This window comes from Euprymna scolopes, chromosome 3 (assembly GCF_053919585.1).
Source record: "Euprymna scolopes isolate OS-2025 chromosome 3, ASM5391958v1, whole genome shotgun sequence".
In the NCBI taxonomy this organism is placed as follows: Eukaryota; Metazoa; Mollusca; class Cephalopoda; order Sepiida; family Sepiolidae; genus Euprymna; species Euprymna scolopes.
In genome coordinates, this window is record NC_136484.1 from 77,475,830 (window position 1) to 77,503,564 (window position 27,735).

The following is a 27,735-nucleotide window of genomic DNA, read 5'->3' on the forward strand; positions in this document are numbered from 1 at the left end:
AGAATGAGTTACTGAAAGAAGTTTGAATTTATTTAATTAAGAGAATTGACAGGTGACCGTAGTAAATGACGTCAAGTGGAAGTCGTAAAGTTAACATTTGTGCGAGCGTTACGATGATGCCGATGACGTAAGCAATAGCTATTCAGCAGTGAACATTTTCTGCAGGACAGTTTTTAATGAGGTCAATAACCCGGTTTGTTTGTTTTTACCTAACTTTGGGGAAAAACAGCTCCCTCGTTTATTAGGGGAGTGGTTCATCTTGAAATGAAAACAACCGTCTGATATGACGACGGTAAGCCGACATTGACCAAATGTTAGATCGCTTTCTAGAGACCACAGGCTGTGGGCCAAGATTCGAATAGTTTCGCTTTTTTTATACCGAAAAATGAAAGCAAACATGCGGTGATCCCAAAATATCGAATATTTAACGTTTCAAAGTCGGGCAAATTAAATAGACAGGCGAGCCCCGTTGTTAAGTCGGAGATATTATCATTTAGACAGCATATGAAAAGTTGTAAAAATGAGCGATAGCTTCGAGAAGCTGCCGGAAAAAAGCCTTTTGAAGACATACACAAAAAACGAACATACATACACACACACATTTTCGCTTTTATATAAATAGAAGACAACAGTTGGCTCCAGGGAAAATAACTCGAAACTGGTTTCCAAAATAAACTGATATCAGTAATAATTCAAAATAAATTAAATATATTATCAATATGAATCAACTTTAAATAACAATCATAAATAGAACACTTAAAACAATTCTCTTGGTATAAATTAGCGGTGGGATGATTAATCAGAATCGAAATCATTAATCGTAAGAATCGTGTTTTTTGGGGGGAATCGCATCGTTAAAAAATACCTTAGATTTACGATTCTTTCATTATAATTCTCATATAGTTTTAAGTTGAACTGTTTGTTTGAGGTAAGATTAATGCTGTCAAAAATTTATGATAAAAACGTTGGTACTTCTACACTTTATCGCCAAAACTGGTGACGCCATTTTATTTCACACACCTGTCATTGAAATCCAAAGGAGAAATCAGTATTTTAAACTATGACCGAAGTTAGAAATAACAAAAAAAATTAAACTAGATATTAATTACTTCCGGGAAGAAATATGAAAAAAAGTAAATAAAGAAAGTGAAAGGGAACATATATTGTAATTGTTTAATTAGAAATGTTTTGATTTAATTAATGAAAATGGGAAATTTTTTCATGAAACGTATATATATATATATATATTTTATTAAAAAACAGAAAATGAAAAGGACATATTCATAATTTTCTAAACTATCGAGCGCCATTTGAAAACCTAAACATTTACTGTATAAAAATTTATCGAAATATAATTGTAAAAACATTTATTGAAAAGTTTGCGTAAGAAAATATAATTTTAATAAAACAATTTTGTAATGAAAGCAACATTGAATTTTTATAAAATAGTCTTTTTTCTGGGGGGGGATTCAAACAAATAAATAATTTTAATGAAACATTTTTTTGAATTGAAGCAACTTTGAACGGTCAACGACAAATTAATTCAAATGAAACCGAAAAATCATTATCTAGTTTAATTTTGTTATTTATTTCATGCTTCGGTCATAGTTTAAAATACTGATTTCTACCTTGGATTTCAATGACAGGTGTGTGAAATAAAATGGCATCGCCAGTTTCGTCGATAAAGTGTAGAAGTAACAAAACATCATAGAACTTTTCATAACAGATTTAATGTGATGTACAAGAATTTTATTAACTAATTTAAAAGTAATCTTTATCTTAATGAGTTTTCTTATTCCGTCACATAGGCGCTGTCTGTCTGTTTCGAAACTTTGAGGCTCATGATTAGTTATCTGTTTGCACTGTTGCACTGAAACTTTAGGGACCGTGAGGTAACATTGTTTTAATTTGTGAGCGAAGTTTATGTATAAAACAGCCTAACTACGTCAAGTCCATGAAAAAGTTGATGAATACTTGACCCTTAGAGAAAAAAAGATTTTACAGTGCTCTCATTGCCAGTAAATCATGTTAAAAATCAGTGGTTTTTCCCAAATTTAGAAAAAAAAAAAAAAAGGGGGGTGCTTATCTTTTGGCAATTTTTTTTTTTTTTTTTTTTTTTTTTTACAAGACTCTTCCATTAGTAAAGGAATGAAAAATCTCATTAGTAAATGAAAAATGTCTTGTCAACCTTTATATTTTAAAAAAATAAAGCAAGCAAAGTCAAATTGGTGCAGCTAAGATAAGTAGGTCCAGTAGACGAGCCTCATTCTGAAAAATCTGAACAGTTAGATCACGTGAAATGTGACACCGGTGCTTCTACCATTATTGACCCTTTGAATGATGAATATAGAAAGTAAATTAACATTTCCAAATTGTTTTATTTACAAAAATATTTCTTTATTTAAAAAAATAAAAAAAAATTGTGGAACTGCTTTATGCAAACAAACATTTGAACTTTGCTGTTTAAAAAAATCCGTTTTCCTTTTTACATTGACTTATCTTGCCTTTATTTTCACTTGTTCGTCATGTTTATAGTAAGAAATTTCTTTGAAATGTTTTCTTTCTTTAATTCTTGGAATTTAAAATCAATTTTTTTTTTTTTTACTTTTAGCTTAACTTGCTTTTATATTTCACTATTTCGTTTTTTAGTAATAAATGCTCCTCTACATTAAAAACCAACCTTGTGTTTAACTCTGCCTTCATGGGGAGGCAAGTAAATAGGAAGTAATATTGCGGTTGAAAAATATTTTTCGACCTCAATAAAAGCATTACAATACATTTAAACCTTCAAGTCCAACGTAAACAAGTTTCTGATGAGCCGTTACACTTAAGTTAACAAATTTACCAAACTTCCATTACTATCGATTACTATATTGTCCTTTTGACTACTGTACACTCTTTAACCCTTATCCTTGAGTGGCCTTTCGGCCTTGATAAGTGGTCACACCTATGTAAAAAAAAAAAAAAAAAAAAAAAAAAAAAAAAAGAATTTTATAAAGGAGGCTTGTTGATAGATGGAATCAAGTTATGGAGAATTAAAGTAATTTTTGCTATGAACAAATATTTTAAAAAACAATTTTTTTCATTTGTAAGATGAAATTTTAAAATCTGCAAAAAACTTTTGCACTGATCTAATATATATATATGTATATTACTCTTTGTTTTTACATAAGCAGTAATACAAATAAACCCTGCTCTATTTTGGTATTGAGCCCTCTTGTATTAACCTTATTAAACTTTATTGGTTATTTAATCTCTGGAAAACAATAACCTCAGATTATATATGAGAGTGAGAGAAAATGATAATAAAACAAATGTGATAACATTTTTCTGAAATCCAATATATCTTTTATCTACTGTTACATCCTTGGTACAGGTTTAAATGCGCAGCAGTAACTTTAACTCCAGCACGTGCATTGGTTTAGAGAAGGGTACGGGAATTTACAACCAGGAACGGCTACTCGGCTGGTTCCCAATCCAGTCAAGTGTAAGCAAATTTAATCGTCTATCGAATTTTCCAGAGTCTCTAATCAAAACAGTGAAAAGCGACCATGCAAAGAGGAGATAAAAAAATTCAATATCAAATAATGAAGCAGAAATATAATTTATGTATTCTTTTTTTATATGGGTTTTATTTATCTTTTTTTATGTATAAAAATAAACAAACAAAAATAACCCAGGATTGAAAGTGGCAAAAGAAAAGAGTTCATTGATGACGGAGAAGAAAGAGCAGTCACTATTAATTCCAGTGGAAAAGGGGGAGATTAGTTCCAAGATAGGGTCAACAATTTGTGTAACGGTCCCTCCGCATGGTAAATTCCAGTTGAGTATTAGCCGGATTGCAACAACACAAAAGTCTTTTTCGTGGGGGATAGAGGAGGAGGAGAAATTCAGAAACCTGTTTCTCATGCAAGTCCACATTGAAGATCCTCATTTACATTTCTGGGTAATATTTTTCCACATATAACATTTTTTTTTTTTTTTAAGTTTCATTGTCCTCTCCGTTCTTTTTCTTTTCAGAGCCCAGTAGAAAAAAAAAAGTAGAAACATTCGTCGCTCTTCATGGCTAACTCAGATTCAACCATATAACGTTTGTTTTTTCTTATATAAAGCATCATTCGCTTCATCGCCTCTGATTCTATGAGCCAAAAAAACAAAAACATCGCCTTCCCTCGCCGAAACGCACACCCAGACTGACTTTCTTTCTTTTTTGCCCTTCCCACTTCTCAGCTGCTGCTTATGTTCCTTACGACCTCACATTGATTCCCAAAAATAACTTGACCCCAGCAGCATCGCGGTTGTATCTGTTCTGCCATGGACTTGCATCCACTCTGGGAACTCATTTTTCTTCCCTCAGCTTCCTCCGGGCTTCAGACCGTGACACTACTATATTGATAGTCTCTAAACCATGCTAAACTGTTTTTTACTGACAAGGAGAAGGGACAAAAGTGGTCACTGACATTTTGAAATCAGTTGCTTATGGTTTACAGAACTCATAAACCTTAGTTGGCAATCCATCTAGGAGAAAGAAAACATTAATTTCAAACCTCCGCTTCCTTGCAACTACATGCATATATGGAAAAGGAAGTAAATCCAGAGTAAAAGTTAGGATTTAGGTGGCTGATTGTCAACAGTGACTTTCTTCTCGCAACTCCTGTAGCTAAGCCAGCCCCAAAATATAGTCCCAGCATTCCCCTGGATCCTGCTAGTGTGGCCAAAGGGAGAGCTATGTTGTTTGGGCAGCAAACAACTTCCATATTCTTTACCCAGGCTTGCACTCTGGAGAGAGGAAACTCCAGTCTCACCTTTACCGGTGGGAGGATATACAGAGGACAGAAGTTTAAGGGTTATAAATCCTCGCTCGACTGGCGTAAAGCTGGATGCCATGAGTTGTCTTTATCAGTGGAAGAGACCCTCGTATCCCACTGGTTAGCGACTGCCCGCCTCAAATTGGGCAGCCCTCAGCCAATAAAGTGTTCACCTGCCTGGAGTTTAGAGTGCAATGCTCAACAGGCAGATTGTTAAACCATGCACCTTGAAATCAAAATCAAAAGGAAAAGACTTTAAAGATTTCAGCTCTTCGTATTACAAGCTGGAATGTCCGCACTATGCAGATCGGACTCTCCAGCAACATTCAAGAGATTGAGAATGCTCACAAGTCAGCTGTGATTGACATTGTAGCTTTTGCAAGAGACATGACTCCCAGACAGCGAATCCATAAAGGAGGAACACTTTACCTTCTTCTGACGGAAAAGGCTACAAGGAAATCAGAGAACACGTGTTGAGTTTGCTGTTAGGAACACCCTGTTCCCCATTGTTGAGTCCCCAACTGGCAGTACTAAGCATATTCTCACTCTATGCCTCTGCACAACTGCTGGCCCTGCCAACCTTGTGTGCTTATACACACCAACTTTTCTAGCCGCACCTGATCTACATCAATGATCTCTCAAAACACATACTTAAATCATTCGTTGACATCTATGCTGATGACATGACCATCTATGGCAACACATTAAAGGCTGTAAATGACAAAGTTCTTTCTGATTCTCTCTCCTCTGATTTTGAGCGCGTGGTACAGTGGGGGAAGAGGTGGCTGGTTAGCTTTAATGCATCTAAAACCAAGCTTCTATCTTTACATCAACGCTCTGATCCCCATCTGGCATCAATTGAAATGTATAGTTCTTGTCTAGGGGAGGCCCCATGTTTTGATAAGCTTCTGGGTTTGACCTTTACTCCTGATCTGAAATGGAACATGTACATCAAGTCTGTTGCCAAGGTCGCTGGGAAAATGGTGGGATCCTACTACTGCTCCAAAAGATATCTCACTACTGATGCAATTCTCTATCTATATAAAAGCCAAGTACGTCCAAGGATGGAGTACTGCTGCCACATCTGGGCAGGAGCTGCTAAAAACAGCCTATCCTGCCTTGACAGAGTACAAAATAGACTCCATGGCTTAGTGGGGGATGCCCTTTTCTCTTCCCTGCAACCTCTCTCCCATAGAAGAGACATTGCGAGCCTATCTTTGTTTTATCGTTATTTTCATGGCAAGTGCTCATCTGAGTTCCAATCTATGGTCTCCCCCCCTCGCTAAATCCTTTACGATAAAAACTCGTCTAGCTGAAACCACTGTCAATTTTCCCCACTCTTTATCTGTGCCTAAATCAAAACGTAGATTCCATGAACAAAGCTTCTTTCTTAGAACGGCACGCCTGTGGAACTCTTTACCGCTTGTCTGTTTCCCACCTAACTTCAAATTGGATGTCTTCAAGTCCAACATACAAATTCCTGATGAACCATCCCCTTAAGTAATGACACTTTATCAAATCTCCAATACTAACGAATACTATAACATGTACTACTGTACACGCAATAACCCTTATCCCCAAGTGGCTTCTGGGTCTTGATAAATGGTGACCTCCATGTAAAATAAAAAAGACAAAGACACTTCTATGACCAACTAGTTGTAGTAGTAAACAGCATCCTTTCTTCTAAGCACCTCTTCCTGGTGGGGGACTTCTACACTAATGTGGAGGCAGATTGTGAGTCTTGACCAAGAGTACTTGCGCAGCATAGAATGGGGAAGATGAACGAAAATGGTCAAAGACTACTTGACTTTTGCTGCTTCCACAAACTGTGTATGACCAACACCTATTTCCAGAACAAAGCATGCCACAAGGCATCATGGAGACATCCACAATAAAAACATTGACACTAGCTAGAACTGATCATTACCAGAGTAAACACTATAAACAATGTCTATAACACCAGGGTTTACCACAATGCCAATTGTGATACTGTGTCATGATTTAAAATAACTTCACTACTCTAAAAAGAATTGCTAACCAAGACTTAACACTCATTAAACCACTGACTTAGAAAAATAATTTCTAATTTATTCGACTCCTTCAACAGGATCTCACTAACAACCCAATGCAAGGTGCAGCTGACAGATGGAAATCCCTTTGCATCACTATCTACAACATTGCATCACTTACGAGAAAAAAGAACGAAAGAGCACAAGCTGGTTTGAGGTCTGTGTCGCCACCTTTGAGCCAGTCATCAAAGCAAAACAGAATGCATTAGTCAAGTACAAGAATGATCCCAGCCAGGAGAAATTCCAATCTTTGAAACACACAGTAAGGCCCAGCAAACTGCATGCTACTGTGCTAACAACTATTGGCTACACCTATCACACAGAATTCAATTGGCATTCTGGTCTGGCAACATCAGGGGCATGTATGACAGCATCAAGTAAGCAAGCCAACTAAGAAATCTGCACTATTGAAATTCAAGTGTGGCAAGTAATCACCGACGAGTATAAGCAAATGGGAAAATAGGTTGAGCATGACTTGGATATCTACTCCAGCATGAACTCTGTTTCCTCATGAGGCCCTGGATAACACCAATGACCTGCCCATTCTTGAGGAACTTGACTTTCAACCTATACTTGATGAGCTTAAAGCCATTGATACACTTGCCAATGGGAAGGCCCCTAACGAGGATGGAAAGATTGACAAACACATCAGCAAAACTGCAGGTGTGATGGCCAATCTGAGCAAAAGAATGTAGAATAACAGCTGGCTGACTCTCAACACCAAAATCAGGGTGCACCATGTTTGTGTGTTCAGCATGCTCCTCTACGGTAGTGAGTTCTGGGCCTCTTATGTACACTAGGAAAACTGTCTAAGAGGGCTTTCATCTCCACTGCTTGCATTATATCCTGGGTATTACATGATCACCAACACCAACATATTGGTGCATGCTGGATGCTTCAGCATGCACTTCCTTCTCTGTCAGCGCAGGCTCTGCTGGCTGGTTCATATCCACAAGATGGATGACAGCCATATCCCCAAGCTGGCAACAGAACAGCGCCCCAGAAGTTGCCAGACTCTCCACTACAAGCACATATGCAAATGCAGCCTGAAACTGACGGGCATCGATCTGAGTAGTTGGGAGTGGCTAACAAACGATTGCAATGCTTGGCAAAATGCAGTACGGCAGGGAGTAGGGAGAGGAGAGGACAACAGAAACCTGATGCTGAAAGACAGATGATGCAGCAGTGTGAAAAGGCTGCAGCTCCCAATACACCATCCCCCTTCCTGTGCCCATGTGGCAGAGACTGTCATTCTCAAATAGAGCTCCAGAGCCACGCTCGAAAATGTTTAAAAACAATCTGCTGAAGCATCAAGGCGCATATCATTATCTCTAGAGATAGAAGACTGCCTACTACTCTATTACTAAAGTTATTTTCTCTTCAGTCAGACATCATAGAACAATAACTGTGTATGCAAGACATAATTGCAATATGATCATGCTTCCTGCTAGTATCTGATGAGTTTTTTTTATGGAAAATAAGTCATTTCTATCGAATTTTATAATTTTCTGAAAAGAGTATGGAGTATATTTCACTCAGCCAAAAGAAAAATCTAACACTTCCTCATCATTTACCGGGAATTCTACTTCATCGGATCTACTTCTCAAAAAGGACAGTCACCGTTTCATTTATTCATTTCATAATATCTTTCACTATTCCCGAGGTAAATCATAACTGGTGCCTTCTACTTTGATTCTTATTTTCTAGGCAATTTGATTAGTTGTTTAGAAACATCTTTCATATGAACAAATTATATCTGTATCATAATATAATATTGCAATGGATGATGTAGCAATACACATGAAAAAATTGAAATTGCTTAACATATTTCAATATTGGTATCTATAAAAAAGAGTTGATGAGCTAAGAAAGAATCTTTTTAAATATTTTAAAATCCGATTAAAATTAATGAAGTTATGACTATTTTTGTGCCTCACACGTTTGGATATTTTCTCCTCTTTAAGACCATATGCGTTTCATCACATTTTTTTACACTACTTTTTCAGTAAAAATGTTATATCTTTGTTAAAACACAAGACTAAGCAATGAAATTTACCATATAAGTATATTTTTGTGCTAGGAATTAGAATATGCTACTGAAAATCTCCAAAAATTAATGGTTTCCAAATAATCTGCAGTAAATGCACATAAATATAGCTATTACAAAGATTTTCAGCCTTTTCCCACATACACTTCTTGTTCATTCAGAACTCATAAACAATTGACAAAACGTTTTTTAAACATTTTCACATTAATAATGTAAACCAATGCTTGTCAATTTTTTTTTTTTTGAAGAAAGGATAAGTTTCTTTAAAATAAAAATAAAAAAACATGGTATAAAGGACGTTTTTATAACTATGCTGTTATACTATTTGTTTTATTAACATACAAGCAGAAAGGTCCAGCGTATAAAATCAACAGTAGGTTCTGATATGACAGGGGTGTGTTCGAAATAAATATTTTTGTTTAAAGCACAATTGAACATTGATACTTGACTTTTTCATTTTAAATTTAAATTCAAGCCATTGTAACCACAGAAGCATCAAGATCAGGCATATAAAATTAACAGTAGGTTCTTTGATATGACTGGGGTATATTCGAAATGTTTCTGTTTAGAGCATAATTGAATCATGATACTTGACTTTTGCATTTTAAACTTTAATTCCAACAGTTATATATAAAAATAATTTTATAAAATAAACAGTAGGGTCTCTACAGTGCAATGTAGACTACAATATATTTTGAACTATTTCACTGCAAGGGTAGGCATGTGAAGCTTCATCCCAGTGCACCATGATGGGTCCCCAACTAGAGCATGCAATCAATCAATTTGATTTAAAATGGCCGATTTCACAGGTTTTTATGACAATAAAAATATGGGAGGGTGAAACATTCATTGATCATCATTCAATCCCTGGCAACGTTGGTTGGTTGTTTTTTGTTTTACGGCATATCAACCTTTTGTGGGTTATTTAATGCCGAATCCAGTTATTTTGGGAATAGTATTCAATGTTGTATCCAGTTATTTTATATGAGATTTTTATTCTTCAAGCTCCTTGTATTTTCAATCGTTAGTTTGTAGCTTTCGATTTGGTTGTTTTATAGTGGATTTTGTCATTTTTGTTCTCTGTCTTGCAGAATATGGTTAGGTTTTGCAATGGGAGGGGGAAAGGTTACAGTATTATTGATCAGTACATTTTGGGTTGGAAAATCGGTCAGAAAGTGGGGGGGGGGTTAGAAAGAGAAAGCGAAAATAGGAGGATGGAAAAATGGGAAAAGGCAGGTTGTTTTTGTTTTTGCAGAATATAAGGTTTTTGGGGGTTATATTTTTTGGAAGAGTCCTATTTCTTTAATGTAAGATAAGATTTTTCCGGTGTTGTTCTTTTTGAAAATTTTTGGAAGATCTATTTCTTTTTAGTGTTTTTTCCTAATTTGTGAAAGATTTGTGCATTCAGTTAGTAGATGTTTTACAATAAGTGGTGCTTGACAGAGAATGTATTGGGGTTGAGTTTCTCCTTTCAGGAGGTAAGAATGGATTAGATTTGTGAACTATTCTAAGTCTTGTTAAAATGACACTGTTTTCTGTTTGTTTTTTGATAATCCCGCCTCCACTCTCCAAATGTGGGTTTTATATTGTATAATTTGTACTTTTATTTTCATTCCATTGACTTTGCCATTTCCCAAGTATATGGCTGTTGATCAAGGGTCTAATATCCATGTATGGGATCCTGTGTCCATCAAAGTTCAACTTTATTGCCTCCTTAGCCATAGCATTGGCTCTTTCATTACCCCTGATTCCCATGTGGCTAGGGATCCAGATGAATACTATTTTCTTTTGGTTGTATTTTGTTTAGGAGTTTGATAATTATGGGGTTCTCCTGTTTTCTATTTTTATAGCTGTTAAAACAGATAAGGAGTCAGAGAAAATGAATTTTTCTGAGTTTTTCTCAGCAATGATATCCAGTAATAAATCTATGGCTCTGGTTTCAGCACTAAATATAGAGGCTTCACTCGGAAGTCGTTTGCTAATTGTTGTAGGTAGCTGCACATCCAACTCTATCGTTATCCTTCAAGCCATCTGTGTATATGTATGTATAGTCAGAGTAGCATAGCTTGATATTTTACAGTTCTTCTTGAAATATGGCAGGATTTGTTTTTCATTTTTATTTAAGTTGAGCATTATATCTGGTTGTCTCATAGTCTATGGTGGGCTGTCGGATATTATAGAATGGTAGATATTTGTTATTGGAATTTGAGATTCTTCTATACTAGTTTCCATTCGAAGTCCGAAGGTTTTTATGGTTTTTTTCTTTTCTGTTAAATAGGTTTCTATATTTGGGGTCAGAGGTACATTGATAAGCAGGGTTTGTTGCGTAAGACTTTAGTTTCAAGTAGTATTGTAAGCCAATTTTTTCCCGTCTGAGCTTTAAGGGTGCTTTGTGGGCTTCTGCATATAGGCTTTCTTTGGGGGATGTTCTATATGCTCCCAAGATTAGTCTTAGTCCCTCATGGTGAATGGGGTCAAGGATATTTATGTAAAAAGACCTTGCTGACCCATAAATGAAACAGCCATAATAAAGTTTCGAACGAATTAGAGTCCTGTATAATTTTAGGAGCGTTTGTTGGTCTGCTCCCCAGTCTGTGTTAATGACAACTCTTAATAATTGTAGTGCTTTGTGGCATTTCTGCTTTAAATATCTCAGATGGGGAATAAAATTCAATTTTTTGTCAAAAATGATCCCTAGGTATTTATATTGATCAGTAATATCAATTTTTTTGCCATCGAGTTTGAGCGTTGGATCATTGTGCATTTTTTTAATATTACAGAAGCGCATGCACTTCGTTTTTGACTTGGAAAATTTAAGCCCATTTTCTGTGGCCGACCGGTTTATTTTGTTTAGGTTCAGCTGCAACTGTCACTCTATTGTTTGGACATTTTTTGATCTATAACAAATCAAGAAGTCATCGACATATAGGGAGCAGTCAGTTCCAGGACTTAGGCATTCGGTAATATTGTTATCTTTATATTAAATAAAGTGACTGATAGTGTGCTTCCTCCTGGTTTTCAAGGTCAGAAAGGGTGGATCCCACACGGACCTTAAAGTTTCTGTCAGACAAAAAATCTTTTATTAATTTAGGTAGTCTGCCCTTTAGTCCAAGATTGTGTAGGTCTTTCATGATACCGTATCTCCACGCTGTATCGTAGGCGTTTTCTAAATCGAAGAAAATGGTTGTTGTATGTTCCTTTTTTGTGAATCCTCCTTTGATAAAGGTTTCTAAGCATACCAGGTTATTAATGGTGCTTCTTTTATTTCAGAACCCACTTTAGAGGTTTGTAATCAAACCATTTGATTCAAGGTATCAAGTTAGTCTTTTGTTCACTATTCTTTCGAATGTTTTACATATGCAACTTGTTAAAGCTATGGGTCAGTAGCTTTTGGGATCAGACTTAACTTTATCGGGTTTTGGGATGGGGATCACTGTTGCTTGTTTCCATATGTCAGGGAGTTCATCCCTGATCCAAATGTCGTTGAAGATGTTTTGGAGGTAGATTAAAGATTTTTGAGGTAGTTGTTTCAACAACTTGTAGTGGATCTCATCTGGCCCTGTTGCAGTGTTGTGTGAACTGTTTATGGCATCGGTTAATTCAGATAGAGTGAAAGGTTTGTTGTAGTCTTCTACATTGTCTGAGTTGAAGTTTAGTTTGTTCCTCTCTAGTTTGATTTTTAAAATTTTTTTAATAAATTGTGGTTTATAATTTTCACTAGAGAAGGTTTTTGAGAAGGTTTTTGCGAGTACATTTGTTATATCTTTTTTGCTGGTTATTTTTGTATTATCTTTAGATAGGTGTTTTAGTGGTGTTGGTTGATTTTTACCAGCTATCTTTTTAACCATATTCCAGATTTGTTTTGTTTTGGTGTGAGAGTTCAGTTTCCTGATATAGACTCTCCATGACATTCTTTTGACCTTCCTTTGTTCTACGGGCTTTTGCTCGATTTTGTTCGATTGTGGGTAGTGGGACGACTTTTAAATTTTTGCAGTGCAGCTTTACGTAATCTTACCACCTTTTGGCAATCTTCATTAAACCAAGGTCTTTTATATTTTTTGGATTTGGAGCCTTTGGGTATACATTCCCCAGCTATTGACATCAACGTATCAGTGAAGTGTTCCATAGAGTTCTCCGGTTCATCTTTGTCTATTAGTTTTGCATTGCATTGGGTTTTATATTCCCCCCAATTAGCTTTGTTTAGCTTCCATCTGGGGAGGTTATCTTCAATCGGGATTGAGTTTTCAAGTATAATGGGAAAGTGATCACTACCACAGGAGTCATCATACACTTGCCAACTGTAGTCCATTAATGTGGATGGACCGCATAGCGACAAATCAATGGCTGAGTATGTACCTGAGGCAGGGTGGAGATATGTATTGGAGTTTTGGTTCATGAGGGACAGATTGTTATTGTTGATGATATTTTCTAGTTTTTTACCTTTTGCGTCTGTTTTATTGCTTCCCCATATGATGTAGTGGTTGTTGAAGTCTCCTAGTAGGATGTATGGTTTAGGAAGTTGTTCTATTATTTTGTTGACTTCGGCTTCATTTATGGGGTCATGTGGTGGGATATACATGGAGAAAATTTTGATGGTTTTATGCAAAGTGGTTTTCACAGCAATTACTTGTAATGTGGTGTCTAGAGTTATTTCGTTCTGGGGGATGTCGTTTCTAACTAGAATCGATACACCTCCGGAGGCCCGCTGTCCAGTATTGTGTATAAAGTTGTATTGGGTGTAGTTTTTTGTAGTGATGTTACTGTGTGTCTTCAGAAATGTTTCCTGGAGGCAGATAATAGCAGGTCATAGATTAGATATTAATAATAGTAATTCGCTTATGTTCGCCTTAAGTCTTCGGCAGTTCTATTGGATAATTTTGTGTGTCATGGGTCCAGATCTGGGTCAGGGGCATCAGGAGGTGGAGGGTTATCTTCTGTCTCCATTTTCTTATGTCGGTCAATTTGTTTGTTTCAGGAATGTCTTTATGACTCCCAGTTTCTTTTCCTGAACGTTGCCGCGGTTTTTCTCTACTTGGATGTTCATTTTCATTCTTTTCTTTCTTTGATGGACCATCTTTTTGTCCCTTATTCTGTCCCTTTGATTTGTCATTGGACCGTTGCGTAGATCTGCTTTGAGACCTTTGTTTAGGTCCATGTTCCGGGAAAGATTTTTCTTTTGGGGATGTCACCTGGGAGGGTCCCTCATTTTGTGCGTCTGTTTGTGTTGCTTGCTCTATTTTCATTTTTTGTTTGGCAGAATCTGGCTCTTGGAGAAGTCTTGGTCTTGTGCGATAGTCTGTGCCCAATTCCATCACAAAAGCTTTCAGCTCTTTTAATACAGATTTTAGTTCTGTTATGATGGGTGGGAGTTCATCAGTTCTTATTTCTGAAAGTTTGTTGATGATGGGGTCAAACTTTTGGCCTTGATGGGTGTTAGTTATGGTGGTATTTTTTTTTTTGTTATTTCCGAGTATGTTGGGATGGTGGATTCATACATTTTCCTGGCTTCTGGGAAAGAGATATTTTTAGTATATTTTATTTTAGTGATTTCTTTTTCATTTTGCCAGGTCTTGCACTCTCTTGAGTTGGCTGAGTGTTCTCCCTTGCAATTGGTGCAGGTTGGTTTTTCTTTGCAGTCTTTTTCTTCATGATCTGGTCCGCTCTTACCACATCTTCCGCACACAGGGGTTCGGGTGCATCGATCTTTGTGGTGACCGAACTTTTGATAATTGAAGCACCTGAGTGGTTCTGGTATGTATGTTTCCACCTTGACCATCGTGTACCCAATTTTTATTTCTGGTGGGAGTTTGGTTGAGTTAAAGGTTAATACATATGTGTTGGTGTGTATCATTTGGCCATTTCTTTTAATGATCATTCTCCTCACATCTGAGACATTTTGCTTTTGTTAGGTTGGTTTTAATTTCTTCTATGGTGCACTTTGCGAGTTCTTCACACCTCACTACTCTTCTAGAGGTGTTCAGGAATTTGTGTGGGCAAACTTATTTTCATCCCATCGAAAGTTGTCCAGTTCAGGAGTCTTTCGGATTGGGCTTCTTTATTTACTTGGACCAATGATGTGCCATTGGTCATTTTTTTTTACTGAAACAGGTTTGAGGCTTTTCAGAGTATTTTCAATTTTAAATGGTGAAATTTTGATAAAGGATTCTTTATTAGTAGGTTCTATCACTATATATTTAGGGTAGGTAAGACTAGGGTAATTTCCTTGTTTTTGTATCCGTTTCGCTCGTGGTTCTGATCTGTCATCAGAGACATCAGAGTGAGTTTTTTTATTTTCTCCATATTATTATTTTAATTCGCTGGCCCTGGGGTCCGCCACCCTCCACGAAGTCCAATTTTTATTGACAATTTACCAAAGGAGAGTTCTCATTCGCCTTGGTCGAGACGGGGATACCTTAGCCAGTATACTCATATTTCGGAAGAGTTTCCTCGCAGCTACTCATCTTTTTGTTCTGGAACATTTGTTTTTATTTTAGTCCAAGACAAATCCGATGTGTATGGAGTAAGCTTTTGGTTCTCAAATGTGATTGACCCTCAGCCATCGCTTTCCACCATATTTTTGGGTATATTTGTTAGTGGGATTGATATGGGTTTGGGGTGGGAATGTTAGTGATTACTTGCAGGCTTTGTATGGGTTATATATGGTGGGGCTTGACATGACCAGCCAATTGATCGGATTGGGCCCCTCCGACCACCCATCTAGTCCAGTACAAGGCCAAAGTGGAGTGTTGCGCCCAATACCTTTATTTTCCCTAGGTATCAGGTGCTCAGCTACCAGAATCCTTTTCCCAGGCATCACGGGTCGCCACCCACTGCCAACAGGTGGCCCCATTGAGAGACTTTTACTCTCTGCAGGGGGGGGCAATCGGTGTATTCTAATGCCCCACCGATGGGGTTGGGAAGTAGGGAAGGAAAAAGAAAGGAAAGGGGAGGAGAAGAGGGAGGGGCTGTTGTTTTTGTTTTGCAGAACATAATTAAGTTATACAAAAGAGAACAGAAAACAAAAACAGAAAGTCAATGTAGGTGCATTTCGTCTCAGGAAGCCAATAGACAGCCTGATCTGGTAGCACCAGCCTGGCAACGTCAGGTCTTCCTGCTAGTTAATTTATAATACTTGAATATATATATACATATATATATATTAGTTTTAAACAGGATAGCTGGAGTCATGTTGAGTTGGAGACATGATCACATAGAAAAAAAAATTGAGAGGGAAGCAAAAACATAAAAACGATTTGACAAGTAAAAAAAAAAAGAAAAAACTATTAAAATGTAAAGTTGAGACATCTTTCAACCGATACATTATCACGAGAGAAAAATATTGCCGCATATGACTTAATAAAAAAATAAAAATAAAAAAATAAAAAATATTGATGACTATCATTTAAAATTCAAGAGAAAAAAAAAATGGGTAGGGGAAATAGAGAAATAGAAAAATATCGCCAATATTAGGAGGAGGATGGGTAGGTGTGTCAGAAATTTCGTGAAAATAGTGAATAATTCCACCCCATCTTTCCAAGCTTATAACTCCAATTCAAGCCCTAATTTTTTTTTTTAATTAAAGGAGCAAGGACCAAGGTTTCATAAAAAAAAAAAAAGTGTTTTTTTTTTTAAAAAGGTTTTAAACTTCGGACTTAACAAGTAAATTTCTAAAAAACAGTTCTTTTTTTTGTTTTAAATTTGAATATATTATTTATTGACCTTTTCTCTTCAATTTGTGATATATAAGACTTTGGTACATAAATTAATTATTTACTTTTAAATAGACATTTCAAAATGGGAGGCATGAATTATTCGACCCCCTGTCTTTCCAAGCTTATAACTACTCGAAAAATGTAATTCAAGCCCTAATTTTTTTTTCAAAGGAGCAAGGGCCAAGGTTCCATTAAAAAAAAAAAAAAGAAAGAAAAAACAAATAACGTGGTTAAAAAAAAGGTTTTAAACTTCAAACTTTACTGGTAAAATTCTAAAAAACACTACGTTTTTTGTTTTAAATTTGAATATATTATTTATTGACATTTTCTCTTCAATTTGTGAGCAAATTAATTATTTACTTTTCGGTGAGTAAATTAATTATTTACTTTTTAATAGAAACTTGAAAATGGGGGGGGGCGTGAATTTAAAAAAAAAACGTTTGTCTAAAATATTATATTCAGTTTATTGGAAAGAACATAAAATTTCACATTGACCCTGAAAATATCGTAAAAATAGAATCAATAGAAAAATTTTGATAGATTTTTAAAGTTTAAAAATTGAAAAATATTGAGTTCGGAAAATTCATTACTGTTTTTAAAAAAAAAAAATTATTTCTATTACTTTTCAAACAACTTTAATAGTTTATTTTGGAAGTATAATCCATAAAGAAAATAAATAACCCAATTTTAACAGAGAAATTACGAGATTTTTATATTTTATTCGCAGTTTCGTGTTGGGTTGTCAAAAATTCCTACAAAAATTCTGATACACCTAGAGGATGGGGTATTAAAGAAGTCAAAAAAAAAAAAAAAAGCATATTGTTTAGACATCTCACTCGTTCCCATGAACACTGAATGATGTTATGATTATGGGTCATCTATTAGATGAATCAGCTGATATCTAGATGTTGGAAATACTACAGTAACATTTTAACATTAAACAAAAGTTTGTCATATCATTCAACAACTGCATTTCTAGCACCTCATCTAAATCTACACTTTGGCTGCGTTCTTACCAAATAAAATCAGTTTCAGATAAATTAAGAAAATTACTTACCCACTGTCAGCTAAAGATTTACAATGAGACATGAAGTCATAATTGGCCTGAGAAATAAAAAATTACATGTAAGCAAATATAGATATATCAAACAAAAAAACTTTCAATGTGGAATTTTATTTCTAAGTTTTTATGGCAATAAAGTAAAAAAGATTGTACAAATTTCAATCTATACCATATCTATATTTATATACATATATATAAGGGAGTTAAAGGAAAAGAATGAGATCAATTCTTTAAGAGGAGACTTAACAGGATAATGCAAAGCTCAACAAATTGTTTTGGAGCTTATATAAAAATCAATAAAGAAAGAAAATGATAAGATAAAACTATTGAGGCTGTTTGGGAGAATTAAATCAATCTTTGTAGTTCTTTCAACTATATCTAATTTAGTTCCCCCAAACAGCCTCAATTTTTTATTTTGCTCCTAATGTAACTATCACTAGACATCACATCCTTATTATGTTACCTAGCATCTTCTTTCATCTTCTGATGAGAAGCATTAGACTTCGAAAAACCATGGTATAAAGAGTTCTCACTTACCCTACACCCTTAATTGATGTATACCCTTATTGAATAAATATATATATATATATATATATATATATATATAAATATGGATTAATATATAGTTTTATATCGTATATTTTCTTTTTATATATATACTAGCATTTCAGCCCAGCGTTGCCCAGGTGTTTGGATGTGTATGTTGAGCAAAAAAAAAAAGAAAAAAAATGTGGTAGTAGGAAGGCAGGCTCGAACCCGTACCACGAAGGAGGAAAAGAACGGGGTAAAACCTAACGTTTATGCTGTTACGACCACCGCCAAACTGGAAGCGAAATTTTTTTAAATTAAGGCAAGACAATCTAAAGTAGAGTATAACTTTCAAAAATATCGGCGAAAAAAGTGACCCCCCCCCTATAGAAAAGGACCTAGTTGAAGGGGAAGATATTAATGTTTTTAGCCAATTTTTCAATATTTGTCGTGTGAAAGGTCGAACTTTAAAACAATACTGATCTTGGTAAAATCCGTCGCCTCTATTGAAAGTTTAAGGCAGACATGCAAACAGACATACATACATACATTTATATATTGTTAACTAAAAATTTTCGACCCAAACTGATGAAAAAGCTTGCTCTATCTCTGAATACCCTTTATGTAAAATTTCAAATGTTTAGACCAGAAATTGTCTGAGTAATTTGGAAGAGACCGCAGAGGTCAATTTTTTTTTTTTTTTTAACTTTGACCCCTATTATGACCCCTTAAAATTTATTGTTTTGTGCTCAAATCAAGTTATTAAGTTAGATCCATGTCCAAGGAATCTATATCTAAAATTTCAAGTGCGTACACCTAAAATTGTCGGAGGAGTTTGGTAGAGTTCTCAAAAGTTAAATCGTTGAACTTTGACCCCTTAATTACCAAATTTCTGGCCAAAAACCGATCACATCGACTTTCCCAAATCTCAGTACCCTGTATATCAAATTTCGAGTCTGTAGGTTGACAGAGTTATTGCGCAGGGAAATGTACCCAGACACACAGATACACAAACAGACGTGTTCACTTTTATAGATATATATATATATTCAGCGCAATAAAAATATGGTTTTAAAAAAATGGTTTATGGTTTTTATTGAAAATAATTGTAAATATTAATACCTCAGTAACTAAAAAATATGCAATTATTGTCAGTAAGCATTTTTGTATATTTACCTGCATACCATATTCAGCAAACATTAAATGTGGTGGCAACTGTTGCAGAAGATGAGGCTTCAAATCATGGAGAGGATAACCACAGATTAACAGCATTTTGTCTTTGATTGGAAGGAATTTAGCAGCATCACCAATGCTTATGCTTTCATTGTCGGGACAATCTAAGATGAAATTACTTAAACGAGGTCCAATGTTGATGAAACTATAAAAAAAAAAAAAAAAAAATATGACAGTTTTTGTTTTAATTATCAAAGAATGCATCTTTGTCCTGATTGAAAACAATCAATGCTAAGCTAAGAAAAGTTATCAATCGTTCAACAGACTTTCTTTAAAAAAGTGTTTGATTAAAATTTTTGATACTGAATATAAAAAAACTAAACAAAAATGATTTTTTTTTATTTGATATTTTAAATGCTTTCAAATTTCTTTCAATTTTCAAATGCCCACACAGTAATTTTTTTTTTTTTTTTTAAGTATTACCTAAAAATTAATGGCTGAAGTTTTTTTTACAAAGAATCTAAAATTAATTTTGGATGATTTAATTTCATAATTAAAATATTACTTTACTTTTTAATTTGTGAATTGTTCTCAGTGGTTTTAAAAATGAAAAAGTTTGCTATGACTTTTTTTAAAGAAAAATATTGGTACTTTTATTTATTTTTTATTTCAATCAATAATCAAATAATTTGTCATAAAGTTAATCATGAATTAATGGATGAAAAAATAATTGTTTAATGTCTTCCAGAGGTGATTGATTGCTACTGCCTGATAGCCTGGAAGTGGGTGGTCAGGTGACAATTTATATGCAAAAATAATCTTCCACATTAAAACATTTTATTTCTTTTTACATGTCATTTTATGTATTTAAATCAGCCTAGCATGCAAGACTCTAGTTTTAACATGAAAAAATGATTAACACTAAACTTTCTTTGGAGGAAAAAAAATATTTTCTGGTAAAAATTAAATTTTATAACAAAAAGTGCAGTATTATGGTTCGCTTTTCCCTTAAAAAATAAAAATAGAATATTAGTTAAGTATTGCTACTAGGCCTGGCAATAGGTGATTATTTTATGTTTAATGCATATGTGAAAGACTTTTGAAGTTTTAAATATTTTGGAGGAAAAAATTTTTACCACCAACTTCTGAAGGTTGTCTACATGTTAACCTAAGACAAGACAATTTTACATAAAGTCAGTTACAGATTTTTTTGCTTAAACATAGAGTTCCATCGCTTCACCCCTCCACACAGAGTTCTGGTAAGTAAAAATTACTACAAAACTTATTACAAAAACAAAAAGATTTTTTTTTTTTTAAGTAATAAATAATAAAAGAAATGAATGTGAAAAGTAAATACTCACTCAGTATTTGTGAAGTGTGAAATATAATCACTAAAGATCCCTTGAAGTAAAGCTATCTCATCAAACTGAACTTTAGGACCAATATCAAGAACAGGAATGAGTTGCATGCCCCGAGCCATGCAGAATTTATCAATTTCAAGCAATGCACTGAAAAGTTTAAAAAAAAAAAAAAAAATACTTGATAAAAAAATAATAATTTGATGAAAAAAAAACAGGAAAATTATTTTCTTACAATTTAGCATATTCCTTTTAAATTCTAGTTAAATTTACTTAGTGGAAAAATTAGTTGTCTTGTTTATATTAAAAATAATACTAATACTTGAGTCAACTGCTGATGATGTTTGCATCCCCTTAAATATATACTGGATTACCTCCCTTGTTGTTACACACAAAGGAATAGCAATTTATACATGCAGATACTGAAACAGATCTAAAATGCATATTAGATAAAGCTAAATTTATATAGAACTTATGTATAATTTGTCTATATAATTAACAGGACCCATTAACTGTTGCCCGGTGGAAGGATGCCCCCACCCCACCCTTGTAAAAAAAAAAACTACAGTTGTTGTTGGTGGCTAACACCAAACCTCCTTACCAGCATAATCGGAAATCTATACAAGTCGGCATTTTAAAGCAAATTGTGGAGGTGAAACTAAGGTAAAAAATTTACATAAAAAAGCACAAACAAACAAAAAAAAGGTTAATGTCTTTGCAGTGCCAATAATGAGTTTGAAAAAGAGAATTAAACAAAATACTCCACAGAAAGCATAATTAATAAGAAAACAAACATATGAACAAACAAGTAGTTTAGTAAGCTACGTCATATTGGAAAATTTCTGGAGTATTCATTTATGTACGAAGAAGTGGATTTCAGAATAATAGGTTTGTCAGGTCTCAGCCAATCAGAGTGGGTGGATTTTGAGAAGGGAGAATTTATTATTTTTGAATCAGGAAATGGAAAGATTATGCGTATGTAGTTATTAACGAGTTATGATGGGTGCAATGAAAGTATTGTAGGAAAATGTAGAATTGGTCCCGATGTCAAATGGTAGCAGTGGGAGGACTAAATATTTATAGAGAAAAATAGAGACTCCTTCCTCTATAGATGGTACGATTGCGATGGTGTTTCTCCGAGATGCAATGTAGCATTTTATTATAACGACTTAATGTGTCTAAAATTGTGTTTGAAAATTACATAAGATAGTGGCTAATAACTGAGATATAATGAATTAGTATGTGGCATCTGTTATTGCAAACCTACAATACTTTGGTCCAGAGGGGAATTTCTGTAGTTAAAATATTATATAGGAGATTATAGATTCAAATATGAAAATAATTCAAAAAGTTTAATTTTAATCAACAACTAAAAAGAAAACAGTACAAAAAATATAGATTTTTGTTATCATTGCTAGAGAAATAAGCAGTTATAAACACTAAACAAATGTGCCATAACATGACTTTAACATAACATTTAATTAAAATCTCACCACATGAAGTGGAAACATTAGATTTCCATTTCAAGCAGACTTAATTAACAAACACTTATAAAACTAATTAACAAAACCATGTAGTGATATAATTTTTTTAAAGTTAGCTAAGAGTAAATATGAACTATTGAAAGTGTTCTCATTTACATAACAAAATAAATACTATTAAATTCATAAGTATTTATTTTAAAAATTGTAATAAAAATTAAAAAGTGAACATGAAAAATTAATTGAAATTCTACTCTAATGATTTTATATTTCAAAAAACAACTTTAGTAACTTAAAAAAAAAAAATGTAAGCACTTACCTACAACTATAACAAAGTTGCCATACTGAATCTAATGGATGACGGAACCTTGTATACAAATGGACCTAGATCAAAATAAGAAAAAGATAAATCTTAAAAACATCAATAATGATTTTATGGCATATAAACTTTTTCAGTTATTTATTGCTTAATTTGAAATGATACTTCAACAAACTTAAAGAATTTCTTATATAAAATAAAGTTCTTATTATATATTTTTTAAACAAGCATTGGGGTTATAAAAACATCAATGCAGTCACAGAAGATAGACTGATTAGTAGTTTATTCGTCAGTTTGTTTTGGTTACATTTATAAAATATTTATTGTTGTTAGTGGGCATCCTAAAATTTGAAAGCAGGGTTCCTATGATTTAAATCGTCTCAAGAATGACATATTTATTTCTTAGTTTCCTTATTTCTTTACATTTTTTATTTTTTTTTATTTTTTTTTTTTTTTTACTATCAAGTTATTTGGTCACAGGTCAAAATTGAGAAATATGGGAAGATGGCTGATGGAAAGTTTTCATAGATTCCCCAACTCCTCAATGTAAATGCACCTGACTAACCAAACAACCAGCAAAGTCCCACCCCTTCACTGTACATATTCCTTAATGTGTGAACTTTCTGGTCTGAAAGTTTCTTCCCTCATATTACTAAACTTTGGAATTCCCGTATCCTTTCTTAAAATATTGCAGCATTAAAAATTGATTATATAATGTTATAAATTGAATTTAAAAAAAAAAAAAAATTCTTAATTCTGCAATATTTTAAGTTATAAATTTATATTTTTTTACTAGAATATCTTGTCCTTATCTTTTCCAGTTTTAACAACTAGTCCTTTACTTTTCAATGTTTAAGCTTAATCATATTACTTTTCATGCTCGCATTTTTCTATTGTAAGCCATGATTTTTTCCAGGCTTCTAATAAATTCACTTGTTCTTTGTTTAATTTCAGTCTTATTTTTTTGCCCCCATAAACACATATGTAATAACAATGTACGGCACTTATCTGCTTTCAATAAAATCTTCCCAATTATCTCTCTTTCATGCTCTCTGTTTCACTTGTTACTTCTCTTTTCGCGAGAGCAGTGAATTGGTAGCAACAGTAGTCACTGAAGCAATGTGGTTGCTATGGAAACCAGTCATAAAAAAAAAATTGCTCACCTTACATTTTTTTACGATTTTGAACGCCAGTAAATTCATCATAACTTGTTTTACTGAACGAAAATTGAAAATTTTTGTTCACTATATATCTGAGAAGGTGATCTATAAACTATAATAATTGAAATTTGGTCAGAAAATGAGTGAGCAGTGAAACTTTAAAGTAGTTCTATAACGAGACCGATACTGCACCAACCACACCGGATGTCCTTAACTCGTCGGATTCCACCCGATATGACGGTGTTCTTTCGATCGTACATTGTCCCGTCACAAGTTGGCCTGTTGATCGTCTTCACCCACTGTGTTTTCATGGTGGGGCGCTTGCCTCTTGATCGAATCGTCTCTTACCCTGTGTAGGTAGTCTCCGGGTACATCAATCACTCCGCTGGTCCTTGCGGCTTGCTGCAAAATGAAGAGTCCTCACCACAAACAGAATTCTGGTTTATAACAATGACAAACCATTTATTAATTTCATTACTTCATAACAGCTACTGTCTAATTTGAGGTGACTGACTATAGCACTGAAACGATGTAAGACCAGATCAGTAAAGTCACAGATTTTCCCATTAATACAGGCTAGTTAACATCATAACATCAGGTCGTGAGGGCTCCCAAATCGGGAGCGCTTGACCAGCCCAGCCGTTCAGTTTGCTGGCTACGACTTTACTCTTTTTAGAATTCCTTTTTCTAAATCCAATCCCTTTTCCCCACCTCTCCTTCAGAGGGTGGTTACAAACACCCTTTCTTTCTTCCTCTTAGAGCTTACCTTTCATCTTGACCACTCAGCACCTCTCTCTCACCCTTTCCTGGGAGGGGGGTGGTTGTTCACACTGATATCTATTGGCAGTCCCCAGGGGTTTGTCTTTGTCCAGCACTGTGTGTGTGGTCCGTTATCATCTAATGTCACTTCTAATACGACCATCTCTTTTGACATGTCGTAGATAATTCCAAATCTGTCTCCCTTTTTGAGACAATATAACATCTGCTTTGCCTTTAACAAGCTCATAATGACATATTGGCGGTTGGTCCTATTTTCCTAGCTAAGGTTTTGCATTTCTCTGCACTCCTTCACCACATCCCGTCCGGTCAAACAACCTCTCTCACCGCAATATGCACCTCGCTGCATGCATTCATGACACCAATAGTGTCATAGTTCTAAATGACTAAAACTGCCATTTAACCATATAAATCAAAGTTATAAATAAGAATAATAACAAAGAAGAAGGATTCAAAATGAATTAAAATGTGTCAAACAACATTTCTTCTTATATGTACTTAAAATTAAACAGATCAATTGAACCTAAAATTAAACAGATCAATTGAACCTAAAATTAAACAGATCAATTGAACCTAAAATTAAACAGATCAATTGAACCTAAAATTAAACAGATCAATTGAACCTAAAATTAAACAGATCAATTGAACCTAAAATTAAACAGATCAATTGAACCTAAAATTAAACAGATCAATTGAACCTAAAATTAAACAGATCAATTGAACTTAAAATTGAACACATCAAAACACATTTATTCAGTTTATTTCAAATATCATAAAACACAATAGTGAAGTTCATTTTAAAAGAATTGACATCAGAAAATAAAAACTGAAATATTGATTCTAACAGGTCAAAATTAAATAAAAAATGTTATTTTATAATTTTAGGTTCAAAGATTTTAAGTAACATTTGTCTCTTCACACTTGAATCTCCACTTATTGTTTGCCTTCAAATTATTGTCTTTATCAAACTTGATGTTCAAATTTATACAAGGTTTCAATCTTTCCTCTGGTTTTCTTCAGATGAATTGTTCTTAGGGATATTCTTTCTATAATTAAATGCCAATTTTCTATGTAATCGCCAGGCAAAGCTGGCTAGAAAGCATTATTCAGCTATCTATCTCTATAAATCTAGCGGAATAACAAAGATGAATTGTGAGAAACAATAAGGAGCCAGCATTGCAAGTGCAGATGGTCAAAGGGTCATGCTGTGACATGAATCAAACTCTGTGACCGATCAAGTTGCCCCGATGAAGTGTGCGAATGGGAACCAGATTTGACGTGTCAAGGGTTCTGGTTTTGAGTAACTTGGTTAATTTTAGGATGTTGAAGAGATAGGATGTATTGAGAAGTGTCTCCCTAAAAGGGGGCAATGGTTCCCAAATGGAACCACAAACCAAAGATCAGCATTCACTCCAGTCTGCTGTGATGAAAACACACACTTGGGAGTGAATAAAAAAATACAGATAAAAAACAATTGTCATCTGGAGTTCCTGTCTTGCATGCATCTTTGATTATAACAGAACCAGCTCCCTCAAGATGGTCAGTGAATCTCTTCCAGACAAGCAGCAGAAGACAGGTATGTCGTCATGTATATTTGTATCATATCTTCTGACACACACACATCCAGAGACTAGATGAGCATGCTGTTAAAATAGACACTAACTAGACGGTCATGGGTCTGATAAATAAGGCCGTAAAGAGAGATAAATAAAGAAGTAAAATACACAGCTAGATAGAGAACACACAAATAAGTAGATAACATACAGTCACTTCATTACATAATTTAACAAATTTAATGTGTACACTACCCTTGAAGATGTAAAATTCCAGCCTCCACATATTTTTTTTTAGATTCACCCCGAAAACTAGGCAAACTGCTATCAATTAGGAACCATGCTTATAGGAAGTTGGGTAGTAAGATGTCTGTTCATATTATACTTAAATTTTTACATGTTAATATAATTAGGGAAGCAGGAGGGAATTCCAAAATTTAGCAGTATGAGGGAAGAAAATTTCAGAGTAGAAAGTCCTCTCGCATAGAAGGATATCTATGAAGAGGTGGATTTTACTGCTTGTTGGGTCAAATGGGGATATTTACATTAAGGGGCAATATATGAAAGCTCTTCATCAACCATCTAACATTTCTCAATTTTGACCTGTGACTCCAGTGATAGTCACCTCAGATCTGATTAATGCCGATCGAATCAACAAAGTTCAAGTCTGGCTCAAGATACCTTTATAATGTAACAAAAACTCCTCATGCTTAAAAATTGAGACAAAACATTAACTTACTTGGTTCATTTTCAGCAAAGATAGATTGTCAAGCATGTATTTTAAAGTTTCCTGTAAGTAAAACAAAGAAAACAGGAAAGACCAAGTCAGGAAAGAACTGATAACACAATTTGTGAGCAAATATTTCTCATGTATAAAATATGCATTAAGAGATTTTATGATTGAAACATTTAAAAGGTTATTGAAGAATCAAGGTGACATATCTTTAACATAAAAAATTAAAAAAGAACAAACTGGAAGTAAATTTTGAAGAGGAGGGAATTTTTTTGATGAGGATCGGTAATTATTATTTGAATTATTCAAGCTACTATTCTAATCTGAGATGTTATTCACACGTTTCATTGTAATCTCTGACCTTCAAATGCATCTTCTTTAACTCAAGAATCTTTATGTTAGACTTGGGAATTTATACAAAATGTCAGGACTAATGTATCCACTGAACCAGACGTAACTCAGCATTCGCTCGGCTTTCCCTGAAGCATGACATCAACAGCCAGATTATGCTGAGCGTCGCTAATGAAATCATAACAATGCTACATGAAAACTAAATGTTAACAGTAGAATATTAATACGCAATAGCAAACTAGTGGAAGAAACTATTAGAGTAGAAGGCTTTCTTACATCTAGAAGGGTGGGACTTTGCCGTTTTGGACGAACGATGGCCTTATAGAGGTACAGGATACTTTCAGTCATAAATAACTTTCTAGCATGGTAGACAGAGCCCACCTTCTTTGCAGCAATCTTGATCATGCTCTCGATGCATCTGTTCCAACTCATGTTCCTTGTGAGCGTTAAGCCGAGGAGTTTGAAAGAAGTACTTTCAGGTAATGTATCTTTAGCTATAGCTCTTGGTGGTTAAGAAGATTTCTTTTAATTATTGAAAAAAAGCAAGCTTAGTCTTGACAGTATTAAATGTGATCATCCATTTTTGTCCCTACTCCACTACAG

The 27,735-nt window shown here is 34.3% G+C and overlaps 1 protein-coding gene across 1 annotated transcript in view; it reads right to left on the reverse strand.

The window, feature by feature from the left end:
• LOC145256388 (uncharacterized) overlaps positions 1 to 27,735 on the reverse strand; it is a 215,744-nt gene that overhangs the window by 38,640 nt on the left and 149,369 nt on the right. The window contains exons 12-16 of the mRNA XM_080115240.1: positions 26,788 to 26,838; positions 22,559 to 22,623; positions 20,762 to 20,908; positions 19,404 to 19,605; positions 17,694 to 17,740 (exon numbers count right to left, since the gene is read on the reverse strand). Of these exons, the coding sequence (XP_079971366.1) occupies positions 17,694 to 17,740; positions 19,404 to 19,605; positions 20,762 to 20,908; positions 22,559 to 22,623; positions 26,788 to 26,838 (512 nt within the window). The remainder of the gene's footprint in view (positions 1 to 17,693; positions 17,741 to 19,403; positions 19,606 to 20,761; positions 20,909 to 22,558; positions 22,624 to 26,787; positions 26,839 to 27,735) is intronic.